The sequence below is a fragment of the Sus scrofa genome, chromosome 3 (genome assembly GCF_000003025.6).
Source record: "Sus scrofa isolate TJ Tabasco breed Duroc chromosome 3, Sscrofa11.1, whole genome shotgun sequence".
Taxonomy (NCBI): domain Eukaryota; kingdom Metazoa; phylum Chordata; class Mammalia; order Artiodactyla; family Suidae; genus Sus; species Sus scrofa.
Window position 1 is genome coordinate 85,456,270 of NC_010445.4, and position 13,887 is coordinate 85,470,156.

Genomic DNA, 13,887 nt, shown 5'->3' on the forward strand with positions numbered 1-13,887 from the left:
GCTCCCTGAGGGCAGGGGCCAGGCCTGGCTTATAACACTGCTGTCTCCCCAGTCTCTGAAGAGTGCCTGCCAAGTAGATATTCTATGCATGTTTTTTGAATGACTGGAAGAACACAGTCACAGTCAAGTTTGGGAAGGCTGAGTGGCAAATAAGAGGTAAACTAAAGTGTTCTGGGCTCAATCTTGAGGCCCAGCGCTAGGGTGAAACTCTGTAATTGACTCCCTCTGTCCAGTGATTTACATACCACCTCTTACCATAAGATCAGTGAAGAGTCCTTATTTTCTCTTAGGAACAGAGGATAAGGATGTGGGGACAGGCAATCCAGCATCAATTCTTGCTTGAGATGGGAGCTGTCGATGTCAGGGTGTCAACATTGAGCTCCTCATGGGTCCTGGCCCCGCTCTGCCTGCCTTAGGGCTGGGTCTAGGTGCTGAGGCTAGTGCCAAGCCTCTGAGGAAGGACCAAGGTTTGCAATGACTGAAGGCGTGATTTAGAAGAAAATTGTGTGGAAAACTCCATGTGCACCAAAGTTTTGCCCACTGTATTACTCAAGAGATAAACAATTGAGGGTATAAAAAGTATAGAAAAAGAATTAACATGGCCTAATATGGGAAGAATCAAAGCACATGGAACGTATGCTTAGAGCTCTTTATGATATGGTAGGAGGAGATGTTCTTAAATTCAGATCTAATCTTGCTGTTCTAATCTTATGGCTTCCTTTCTGTTCCCCTCACCCATAAAACCAACACTACATTCTTCTACAGAGCATATAAGGTCTTCCTCAATCTGATCCTTGCCCAGCTCTGCCAACACCCCTTTCCTGCCAAAAAAAAAAAAATTACACCCCAGCTTTGTCATACTAGTTATAGTCCCCCCAAGACATCACGCAGTGTCACTCTTCAGTTCCTCTAATTAGCTTTTTCGGTACCAGAGACATGCAGTCCTGACAAACTCTTATTCAACTCTCAAATCCCAGCTCAAGGTCACCTACTCAGGGAAGTCTTCCATGATACCCAAATATAATTAGTCACTCTCTCCTCTATGCCAGTAATTCTCAAACTCTGATGGATCCTTTTTGTAAACTTCCAATCTATACCCATCAATACTTCTGTAAAGTACAATAAAATTTTACAGTAACAATAAATTGCTATTCCTGAACACATGCTCTCAATTTCTGTATTTATTCATTATAGACTGGTCCAAATAGTCCATGGACCAGCAGCAGTCAGTAGGTCACACTTTGGGTAGAATGGTGTTCCCTTTCTCCCTTGTATGCTTTTCTATATTGATCTTATAATTTCATGTAGTAATTTGTTCTCATGCCCATTTTCCATATAAGACAGGGGTACAATATGCATATGATTATTATTCTTATAAACCTACATTGCCAAACACAATGCTAGAAAATAACAATGGTTCACTGAATGTTTACTGACTGAGAAGACATACATTATTTATTCATCAAATATTTATTGAGGGCTGACTATGTGCCAGGCTCTAGGTGCTATGCCATCGTGATAAACAGATAGATCCTACAGAATTATGGCCCTCATGGAGCTATTAGAAAGTACAATTTATATAAATTAGCTATTGATAATGGCATCTGGCTATAATACTAAGTACTAGGAACAACTATGCTAAAACTATTCTTAATTAGTATGAAGCTTTTATTCATTCAACTAATGTTTATTGAGCATCTACTATGCCAGACCCCCATTCTAGGTATTAAGCACACAGCAGTGGACAGACAAAAAAATACTCTACCTCTACCTCAAGAGGAGGAGACAGGTCTTATTTGCCATGCATTATAGTAAGAGAGACAGACAAGAACCAAATAAATACATAACATGATGTCAGGGAGTACTGATGGCTACAAAGAAATATAAAGCAGGATAAAGGGATAGGTGGGGCAGAAGAAGATATTTTATATGGAGGGACAGAGATGGCCTCCCTGAGGTGACATTCATTCAATCAGACATATAAATAAATTAGGAAGGAAACCATGTGAACATTATTATTATTTTAATATTTGAGGTGAATCAAATATATTTTGCAGCTTACTCATAAAAGTTCCCTTTTTTTACCTTTTTTTGTGCAAGGAAGTTTGCCTGCATCATATCATATAATCCTCCCAACAATCCTACCACATTGTTGTGTTATTACTCACAGAAGAGGAAATGGAAGCTCTGAGAGATTAAGACCAAAATAGTAAATGCCAGAACGAAGATTCAGATTCAGGTTACCTTGGAGCCACTTGAGCACACTGCTTCCCACACTTTTAGTTATTAAAGTACTAGAAGATCTAGTATAAAATTTTGTTTTGTTTTCATTTTTTACCATAAGATAGTGTTCCTCCATAGCATTATACCAATTGTGCATAATTGTTATTTTAAATTAAATATGACATATTGGAGTGGTCTCAAAGTGTAGAATCAGGAATTAATGCAATTTTATTACACTTCTAAGATATTAATCCTACTCTACAAGTTCTCAGTTGAGCATTTTATAGTTGGAAATATTTATACAAGAAGGACACAGGCTGGAATACTTCATCATTGTGTCAGAAGGGCCCTCTCAAGAGATAACTCATTTAGCATCTCTTTCAATTCACAGTGTTCTTTCATTTGATTCTCACAGAAACTTCATAAGATTCACATAGCAAGCAGTACTGTCCACATCTTATAGAAAAAAAAACAAAATAGATACCAAACATATAAGTGACTTTGCCAAGGTCACCAGCTGAGCGATAGCTCATACCTCCTTTTCTTAGTTTTACACTACATCACTCAATTCTTCCATAGTTCTTTCTTACTGCTGTTATTATAAATAAGCTTTTAGATTCCCAACCTGACATTCTCACCTATATGTGAAATAGTCTTAATTATTTCTCCCTCTTTAAATCTCAACCCACCCAGCCAGATTTATGAAGTCTGTTTTTAACACCTCACCTAATTACAGAAAGCAAACCAAAGGTTTTGTTTTGTTTTTACAGCTATACCTGCACATATGGAAGTTCCTGGGCCAGAGGTCAAATCAGAGCTGCAGCTGCAGGCCTGCGCCACAGCCGTGGCAACAATGGATCCAAGCCGCATTTTTGACCGATGCTGCAGCTTAGGGTAACACTGGATCCTTAACCCACTAAGCAAAGCCAGTGATTGAACTTTCATACTCACAGAGACAACATCAGATCCTTAACCACAGAGCCACAGTGGAAACTCAAACTAAAGTATATTTAAAGCACAGATTAAAATGAGGTCTCTAGATAGGTTTTCTAGATAATGCTCTGCTGAGAACCTAAGATTAAACAGCTCAGTAATAGGCAATAATTTGGATAGTCAATGATTTGGTTCTCTTCTTGTGTGTTCTTAATAAACTAGATGTAGATGAATGCAGCATCCCTCCATATTGCCACCAAAGGTGCGTGAACACACCAGGATCATTTTATTGCCAGTGCAGCCCTGGGTTTCAGTTGGCAGCAAACAACTATACCTGTGTAGGTAAGTCTTCTAGAAACAGCCATCCTGACTGATTTCTGTCTTCCCAAGTCCCACTGCAGTATTTTCAGTTTTCTCTCTTCATGAGCAAACTGGTTTCCATCAATTTCCCTGCATAAAGCTGAAAAGATAATAACCAATCTGTTTCTTAAGACACATCAAGATGTGAATAGAAAATTTTTTAACTCTAGTCTTTTCTGTGGTGTATCAAAAAAAAATTTTTAACTATAGATCAACTGATATACATACACCAGCTAGTCAACAGTGTGTGATACAAATGGTGAAGGTGCCAAAAGTGTTACTGCAAGTTCAGATACATAAACTTTCCACTGAAGGTGCATTTGATTTTCACAGGCTTCTTCTACCCTTTCAGAATGCAATGTCACGGCAGACAGTTTTCAGATTGGCATGACGTGGAAAGAATCTAGTGCAGGAAAAATGCCTTTTCACAATATTTTCAGTGCCTTAGAGCATTGCAAAACTCTGTATGGGTCTCAAAGGCTTATGTTATAATTGTAATGGAATTTAACAGAACTCATTTAAAAAGTAATAAATAGCACAGATAAATCTTCACTACAGCATGCTGAGAGACCATATCAGTATGTGTCTTATATCAGTTATTTATAGACTTGGCATTTTGCATTTGAACAACAATAAAAGAAAATAGATATTGGAATATATATTTATTAGAATCATTAAATTCTTTTGGAGAGATTCATCAAACAACAAACTGTCATTCCCAGAAAAGAAATATTCTGGTATTTCTAAAAGAAGTATATGACAGACGTTTCAAGTTGTTCCAACAAATATGAAACCTGAATGGACGTTCTCCAGGGAGCTTCTGCAAGGCAAAGAATCCAGCTAGGGGAGTACTCACTTATTATCGGATGACATGGGTACAAAAGTGCAAGGCTATGTTTAAAGACATAGATATACAAATGTGTATAACCTTGCCTTTCAGACATAAATGAATGTGATGCCAGCAATCAATGTGCTCAGCAATGCTACAACATTCTCGGTTCATTCATCTGTCAGTGCAATCAAGGATATGAGCTAAGCAGTGATAGGCTCAACTGTGAAGGTAAAATATTATCCAAATAATTTGTCATTATAGTCCAATTCCTGTGATTGCTGTTGCTTTATCCATGCAAGTACCTGTTTATGAAGACAAATTTTAGTCATGGAAATTCTGTTCTAAAATCCAGTTAATTTAATTCACTTGTAACATTGGATCAAGAGAAAGGAGAAGAAACAAAATAACTGATATATTAGATGTAGCTTGGGTCCAGTTATTAGAAATGGTGCTCTAGTGCCTTGCTTCTCAAGTGTGATGCAACACAACCAGCAGCAGTGGCACCTCCTGGGAGCCTGTGAGAATTGTACAATCTCAGACCCCAGCCCAGACCTGCTGAGTCAGATTCTGCATCTAATGAGAATTCCAGGTGACTTGTGTGCACATTTAACTTCAAAAATAGCTGATATTCATTAGGATAGAAACCAAGAGACCCCCAGCCCCTAGTCATCCCTAACACTGTGTAATTGGGGCACATTTCTTAAGGTGCCTATTTTTCACTTTCCACATGAGCAAAAAGAGGGCCATTTAATGGAATGACTTTCAAAGTCTATTGCACGTTCTGCTGTGTAAATCAAAAGGCATAGGACATCCCAAGTGAGATGCCATTGACAGTTGATGCTCCTGACTTCCTCGCAAACCCTCCCAGCTTTGCATGGGACCACAAAGGTCATATCCCATGCAGACAGGCCTCACGTCATGCTACTATGCTCAAAACCAAAAGGAGCTGGTTGCAGACAGCTGCCTCTGGCATTCTAAGCAAACTATAGGGCCAGAACCATCAAGAAACGCAAAGCATTCCTCCCCTGAAGGCCAGATGCTACCAGGACATCACCTCTAGAAGCTAGCATAGGGATGGGACTTGGAGTTTAAAATTCGGATGAACTTGGGAGCAGAGCTACCCAATTTCTGAGAAGGCAGATATGAATCTGCATTATGGATGGGTCTGCCAAGCCCAGCATGAAGAGTATCAACCACAAGCCAATTCATTCTTCTGCTCAGCTAGTATGGTTAGGTTCCAGGATTCACCAAACTGTCAGCAATAATTGAGTTAAAATGATGGTAAGAAAAACTCTTTGTGCTATGAAGTTCTAGGGAAAATGAGCCAACATTGTTAGAATTTGTACTTGAGCTTCTTATAAGTTACTGTTTCAGAGTTTTCAGCGTTAAAAAAAAAAAACCCAAAATAGTGACATGTAAGTTTCAACTGTGTGTCCTTGCTTTTATCTGGTTCAATAGACATTGATGAATGCAGAACCTCAAGCTACCTGTGTCAATATCAATGTGTCAATGAACCTGGGAAATTCTCATGTATGTGCCCCCAGGGATACCAAGTGGTGAGAAGTAGAACATGTCAGGGTAAGTTTATTGTTTTCATGTCTGTTAAGTTTTAACCAGGAAAAGCAAAAAGAGGAAGTTCTAGGATTCTCTACTATAGACTTTTTTATAATTTGAGCTCTTTTTCATGAGCTGTTCATCATGAGATATGCATATCTCATAAAAAGGATATTCAGTGCTATCAGTGACTTTCTTTAAAATTTAAAGTAATCATTTTTCTTTCCTTAAATATAAATAATTTTAACAAAGTACTTATATGCCTTCTTTATAGCCTATATAATCCCTATGAAATACCTTCTTTAGTCACTCACCAGAAAAAATTCAATTATTAAAACATTTCACCATGAATTTGAGTATAGATCATAAGCTTAATGTGTAGTTAGACATGCCTCAAATAGATCTCAGTTCTCTAAAACACCAAGTTTATAAATTAGGTAGTAGTTTAAGTGTTGAGAAAGTCAGCCTCATGTGTATTAGAATGTGCTTGACCTCTTCAGTAGAAAAAAAATTATTATTCCTGGAGTTCCCACTGTGGTACAACAGGATTGGCAGTTCAATCTCCAGCTTGGCACAGTGGATTAAAGGACCCAGCACTGCTGCCAATATGGAATATGTTGCAATTGCAGCTTAGATCTGATCCCTGGCCTGGGAACGCCATATGCTGTGGGGTGGCCGAAAAAGAAAAATTATTGATCCAAAAATAGCTAATGTCTTCAGGTCTAGTTTTAAAATACATGTTCTGGTAATCTTCACAGCCACTTGTAGGTGGAAGATGCAGCTCTCTACATGTTATGATTTCGGAGTTTGTTTTGAAAGATTTTAAAATATGAATGCTTTTCTCCCTACCTCTGATGCTTTGTGTAGGTTAACATTTCTTTAATAGGGAAAAGACTGTTCTGAAAAAAACTAAAAAAACTAAAATTATAGATAATCCTGGAAAAATCAGTACAAACATATATTTACTTAAAGCAATGAGAGAGTGAAAAAAAATGACTGACCTTGAAGACACAAAATCTGTTTGAGACCTAGATGTACGGCATTCTGTCTGTACAATTTTAACAAGTTATCAAACTTCTCTGAGCCTCGGATTTCTCATTTGGAAAAGGAAGTTGAAGTGAAATAATATACAGAAGAATTATTTGTAAACTATAAAGCCTGTACAACTCAAGTTTTTATAAAATTTGCCTTCCAATATAAATGACTAGTAGCTTTGCTTCTTCTCTAAAATAAGGGCAGTAAAATCCTGTTACTAAAGGAGAAGATCAAGGAAAGGAGACACACAGGATTCCCAGTCTATACCATGATTTTATAGGAATATATTAACTCATAGAACATCCATGATCTGAGATTTTATAGCATGCATGTGATCATTCAACTAGAACCCAACAACTAAGTATGAGCGTAATCAGAATGCAGTTCATTGCACAATTAACATCTTTATATCCCTTTCCACATTACTAGAGACTGTAATGGTCATTGTGGAAAAACATTGCATTCCAATGGTTTTACTTTATGAAGCCTGAGATTTTTAACATGAATATTACATGCAGGAAAATGTTAGCCAGTGGGATATCTTAACCAATGTCCCTGGAGTCCTTCAAACAAATGTTTATGTGTTTCTGACCACAAATGGATTTGATACTCAGCAAAGAAAAAGAAAGAAAGAAAAGAAAAGAAACAAACAAATTAAGTTCAGTGGAATCTTATCTGCCTACTCTATTTATATGAAAATATTTATATCTGTTACAATGAAAGGTGAAAAATGCAATAGAATTGCAAATAGGAGATTCATTTGTTATATCTTGAAGACATATACTTTACAGACTAGAGTAAAACCAAAAGAGTTTGGATTCTCACCTTCCCTCAAAAATGCTTATTTGGGGGATGAAATAACTGCTCTCATTTCCATAGACCTACAAAAATAAAACACTATGTGTGTGTGGTGGTGGATGGTAGTGGGGAGAAAGACAGCAGGGAGGGAGAGACAGAGAGAGAATATACAGACTCACACTCATTAAATATTTTAATACTATAAGTAATTTCTGAAAAACCTTCCAAAATGATTAAGAAGTTGATTATGCTAGGCTGTAAATTACTGGAAATAATAAGTAAAATTATTGTATAAAGTTTCCTTCTGCTGTGGTTGAACTCCATATAACAAACTAGCTTTCGTTTTCCCTGTAGCTAAACAGTATCTTTATTTTTCAAAAAAATTGAAAAATATTGAAAAGACAAGTCAGTTGTGATTTCTTCTGAAGAATCTAAGTTCTTTCTTTAGCCATAGCCAGTCCAAAAGAAGATACTTCTTGTAACTGACTCTTGGAAACTGCATAGCTTTTCCAGTCTCCTCTTGGGTTCCAGATAGCTTTAGCCAGTTTGGAAGCTAAAAGAAATTTTTTTTTCGCCAAACACAAGGGACTGAATTATTCTCATGTGGAGGTTGCAGTACCTTGCAGTGGAAATATGCCCGCCACTAACTGTATGAACTTGGGTCAGCCACTTAACCCTTATTTGTTTTTCCAAATAAAGATAATATTTTTCTCACTAGCTTCACATGGTTTATATGAAGAGTGAATTCATTCAATTTAATATTTCTCAAAATTCAGGCACCCACAGGCAGGTGATAAAGGGATAAAAAGATGGGTATGATAGTTCTTGTCTTTCAGGAGTTCACAAGCTAGCAGAAGGATTAAGACAAACATGCAGATTTCAATAATGCAAAGCAGAAAGCAATAAAGGCCCAAAAAGAGGAAAAGAGGTATAAAAATTCAGAGAAGAGAAAGAAATTATATCCCAGCAATTAGGCCACGCCTGCCTTGCAACAAGGATTCAGCAAATTATTCATGGAATAGTAAATTAATGGATGAACATATCTTATTGTGGGGAAGGAATGATTCAGAAAAGGCTTATATTGGAGAATATCTAAATCATTATTTAAAAGTAAAGGGAGACAGACATACAGAGGGATGTAGATATTAATATAATTTGCATTGTTGTTGGATCTCATATGTCATCTGGGAGCTCTTAATTCCGCAATCTAAAGTCAGTCTTCATCCAGCCTGACCTTTCTACAACCCTTCTTCCTGGGACTCCTTTCCACTCTGACCTCCTTGCACTGCATTTCCTGGGTTGCCCCTCACCATTGACAGTCCCTTTCTTAATTCCTTTTCTCCCCCGTGGTCTTTAAATAGCTACATTCTACATGGTGGAACACTTCATAGCTTCACTTCTCATGCTGTGAACAGCTTCCTCTAGACAGTGTAATCACTCCCAGAGCACCTACTATCCACCAGCAAGCTACAGCTTACTATAACCACATTCAAGCCTTTTTCTCTCTCCCAAACTCCTGAGCCTGAAGATAAACTTCCATCTCCATAGTTTTTGTTCGCTGCTTTCTCAAAGCCCTTTGTACCTCAATCATAAAAATTTCATCTAACCACCACCCTTTTCAAGGCTTAGTTAAAATGCCTTCTCCTTCCTTCAGCCTTCCCTAATCCCCCATAGGGCAAGCAGTGGTATCTTTCACTCTTACTTAAGCAAAGTCAATGGCTAGCATTTGGCTTTGAATTCAACAGATGAACAATAGGTACTTGATAAAATACCATGAAATGACACATATTAATCTGTCTAGAATGGCTCCCCTACATCTGTCTTGAATTAAATGCAGAACTCCAGGTCCCACCCAGTCTTGTGTTTAAAAGTAAATTAAACACAGTCCGGATTCTCACATACCTCCTTTCTGGCAAACTGGAATCTGCAACTTTTGCAATTTACTTAGATCAATAAACTCTTCCACTCTATGACTCTACAGATATAAATGAGTGTGAGACCACAAATGAATGTCGGGAAGATGAAATGTGTTGGAATTATCACGGCGGCTTCCGTTGTTACCCACGAAATCCTTGTCAAGATCCCTACGTACTAACATCAGAGAAGTAAGAGAAATCAGAATTTGTGAAACTAAGAATATTCTGGTTTTACCAAGCCTAACTAGTGAATACTTTTATTTGTCTCTGCAGCCGGTGCGTTTGCCCAGTCTCAAATGCAATGTGCCGAGAACTTCCCCAATCCATAGTCTACAAATACATGAGCATCCGATCTGATAGGTCTGTGCCATCAGACATCTTCCAGATACAGGCCACAACCATTTATGCCAACACTATCAATACTTTTCGGATTAAATCTGGAAATGAAAATGGAGAGTTCTACCTAAGAGTAAGTATCCTGAGGGTAGCCTTAACTGTTGAGAAAGGTTCAAGTTTGTTGTTGTTTGGAAGTAATTCACCTGGAAAGAAAGCTAATATTTAAAGAGTTTTTATGTGCAGGCATTGTGTAAGGGCTTCCTGTGTGCATTATCTCATTTAATCTTATTGATAATACTTGGTCTGATAGATATTAATAACTATCCCTGTATTTCACAGAAAAGAAAAGTGAGACTTAGGGAAATAAAGTAGAATCTCTTAAAGTCACTCAGATAACAGCTGCAGAGTCCTTTGGAATTGTGTGTGACCATCAAAACACAAGTCTACTCACACACACACACATTCACACACACATACACACACCAAACAGATCAGACAAATCAGTGACAGTTATTTAAACACTTGGAAAAACACTTTCAGGAGAGCTTTTCAAAAGCTCTGAATTTCTTATTTTTACACTCCCAAGATTATTTACATTTGCACCAAAACTAAGACCTAGAAGCATCTGAGAAGTGGCCCCCAAGCCTCCACCCCCAGACCATATGTTCATAGTTGTAGCATTCTTAAAAATTTTCAGGCAGGTAATATGAGGTGACTTTTATGTTCTCCCTTTCTTTCATTGCCTATTATGAAAACTTTCTCTGAATTCTGCCATTTCTCTTTTCACAGTGTCACCCAGGTTATTTTTGCTTCCTCATGTCTCTGCTTCTCTTCCTTTAACTGGCTCTTAGCACCTTTCTAACCCCTCCAAGGGCTTCCCAGCAGATCTCCTTGACCCCAGTGCCTCAGCTTTCCAGTACCCCCTGCAAAATCTTAGCAAGTTCATTTTAGGTTAAAATTCTGACACATTTTAAATACGGCTCACCACTTCATGTGAAAATGATGGCACCCCACCAAGCAGTTTGCAGGGTTACGGTAACTGTTTCACGCTAAGGATGTTATTCATCCAGTTACAATTTTCTCAAAACTCCTTTGGGCACTCTTCATTTTTAATCAAATTTTAAGGTCAATATTTCATTTTGAGAATATGAAAAGTAAATTGGGAAATTCATCCTTGTGGTAAAGTTTACAGATTTTTAATGTTTACACGTTTATCCTGTTCTTTGATATATTAAGTTCCCTTCCAGCTCCAGAATTATGTGACTCTGTTTCTTTGCCAGTAAATTAGAAATGATTAATTTCTCATGACCAACTTCTGAAGAGAAAAACCCAACCCAAAACACAATCTATTACTACTCTTTTTTATAATAACTAAAAATAGACTTCTTTAATATTTGATTCTTAAATTTGTATACTAGATATTTCTAAGATGTTTACTCTAAATGAATTTCATACAGTTCAGATAGTAATAATTTAAATTTTAGCCCAAACTAATAAATTATTTGTAACCCATGGCACTAAAATAGGTTCATCTCAAATTTTTCTTTAAAAACAATTTTCTATTTTGAACTCTTAGCCATGATTTTAGAAAATAAAATTTCTTAACAGCATCAACAAACAGTTAGGCAAAGTTCCTGCATAGTTTTTTGTAATAAACGTAGCACTTTAAAAGTTTTATGATTCATATTAGTGCATTTGTTCACTTGATAGTTTCAAATATAGTGTTTTTCTCAAGTAAAATCCTTATTTTGGAATAACATTACCAATTTGATAATCCCAGAATTGAATAATACCATTTGAAACAAACAAAAAAAAGCATTTAAAATAAAAAGACATTTCAAGACCATTCCTTATCACATAATTCAAAAAGTTGGATCAAATCCTATAAAATTTCTCCACTGAAATTCCACTTGTGCAGAGTATATCTAAATAATAAGATTCAATCAGCAGGCCTTAATTAGGCACCTATATGCTCAGCTCCATGCTAGGTGCATGTAGTACACAGTTCTTTATTTCAAAGACCTTTAAATATTACTTTGTGACTTAGTTAACATCTATGAAGAAAGAAGGGGACAGGTTTGTGTTTAATCCCATGGCCCAGGACATCAAAGAATTAATGTGGGCTGGAATAGTCAAAGAATGTTTCTTGAATTGTCATGAGACTGGACCTTATCCTTGAAAGGATCTCTAGGATAGACGATTGTATTTATCCTCCTTTTGGGAGACTACTGAGAAAAGCTTCTTCCCTAGAAAAGGAGACACTATAAAGAAGTGGTACATGAAACTGTAGGTAGAATTCCATTCTCCACCCACACAAACCATATCTATCCTCCCTTACAGAGCCTTACTTTTCTTCATATCTGTTATCACCATCTTGCATAGTACTTATTCATCTGTGTCACCTACTAGGGTATGTAATGAGAGCAGAGACATTACCTGTCCGTTCACTCCTCTATGCAAAGTACATAGAATGAATGGTACCTGGTACACTGCAGGTGCTCAAAAATATTTTTAAATAAATGAATTAATTCAATAAATACTTTCAAGGTTATCACTGTTACCTATAAGAGACAAGCACCATGCTAGAGTCATAGAAGTGAATAAAACCAAGCCAGTCCCTGCCCCAGTGGAGCTTATAGTCAAGACACTGAACAAGTGTTCAGAAGATGCTGAGTGTCACAACTGAATGTTGCAAACTCCTCATGAATACAAAGCAAATCAACCCCTAACCAAGAGAGAAATGGTCAGGAGCTTCCTAGAAGAAGTAGACTTAAGCTGAAGACTGGCACTTAGAGAACAGCAAATGGAAGGAATAAAAAGCAGATAAGTTGATCTAGAACACTAAGTGCTACAAGCAGAATAGCTTGAGAGAAGCCTGGAGAGATGAGCAGGGCCTACATCACACAATGCCTGACAGACCACTCCAAGTACAGGAATCTCTATCAGATTTTCATGTTAAAAAGATACCTGAGGGAGGGAGAAGGATGGACGGGGAATTTAGGGTTAGTAGATACAAACTATTACATTTAGAATGGATAAGCAGTGAGGTCCTGCTGTATAACACAGGGAACTATATCCAATCTCTTGGGATAGACCATGCTCGAAGATAATATAAGAAAAGAAGGATAGATAGATAGATAGATAGATAGATAGATAGATAGATAGATAGATAGATAGATGGATGGATGACTGGGTCACTTTGCTGTACAGCAGAAATTGGCACATTTGCCACATGCTATTGAAAGTAACTATGTTTACGTCTCTTAACCTACTAGAATATAAACAGATCCATGATGCATATGTATACACACACATTCTTTTTCTCATATTATCTTACATCATGTTCTAACCAAGAAACTGGATGGAGAGAGAGCGAGAGAGAGGGCCAGAGAAAATATTTGGAGAGACTGAAGCCAAAACCTTCCCTAATATGGGAAAGAAAACACTCACTCAAGTTGAGGAAGCACAGAGAATCCCATACAGGGTAAACTCAAGGAGGAAGGAACACAAAAAAATGCATACTAATCAACCTGACAAAAATTAAATACAAAGAAAAAATATTAAAAGCCACAAGGGAAAAGCAACAAATAACATACAAGGGAACCCCCATAAGGATAACAGCTGATTTTTAGCAGAAAGTCTGCAAACTAGAAGGGAGTTGACAAGATATATTTAAGGTGATGAAGGGGAGGAACCTAGAACCAGAATGCTCTACCCAGAAGGCTCTCATTCAGATCTGATGGAGAGATCAAAAGCTTTTCAGGCAAGCAAAAGCTAAAAGAATGCAGCACCTTCAAACCTACTTTACAACAATTATTAAAAGAACTTCTCTAGGCAGGAAAGAAAAGGCCACAATTAGAAACAAGAAAATTACAGGAGTTCTGTTTGTGGCGCAGTGGT

The 13,887-nt window shown here is 37.2% G+C and overlaps 2 protein-coding genes across 9 annotated transcripts in view; one reads left to right on the forward strand and one right to left on the reverse strand.

The window, feature by feature from the left end:
• The window catches only part of CCDC85A (coiled-coil domain containing 85A), a 691,471-nt gene that overhangs the window by 497,886 nt on the left and 179,698 nt on the right, over positions 1-13,887 (reverse strand). For 4 of the 7 annotated variants that reach the window (XR_002342952.1, XR_002342953.1, XR_002342950.1 and 1 more), the window contains one exon: positions 3,490-3,616. The exons of the other annotated variants lie outside the window; for them this stretch is intronic. The gene's annotated coding sequence lies outside the window, so the exon portion shown is untranslated. Of the gene's footprint in view, positions 1-3,489; positions 3,617-13,887 lie in introns of those variants that run through there. 7 annotated transcript variants of the gene reach the window in all.
• The window catches only part of EFEMP1 (EGF containing fibulin like extracellular matrix protein 1), a 65,575-nt gene that overhangs the window by 48,593 nt on the left and 3,095 nt on the right, over positions 1-13,887 (forward strand). The window contains 5 exon segments of one of the 2 annotated variants that reach the window (NM_001244261.1): positions 3,379-3,498; positions 4,457-4,576; positions 5,807-5,926; positions 9,717-9,840; positions 9,925-10,120. In NM_001244261.1, coding sequence (NP_001231190.1) covers positions 3,379-3,498; positions 4,457-4,576; positions 5,807-5,926; positions 9,717-9,840; positions 9,925-10,120 — 680 coding nt within the window. 2 annotated transcript variants of the gene reach the window in all.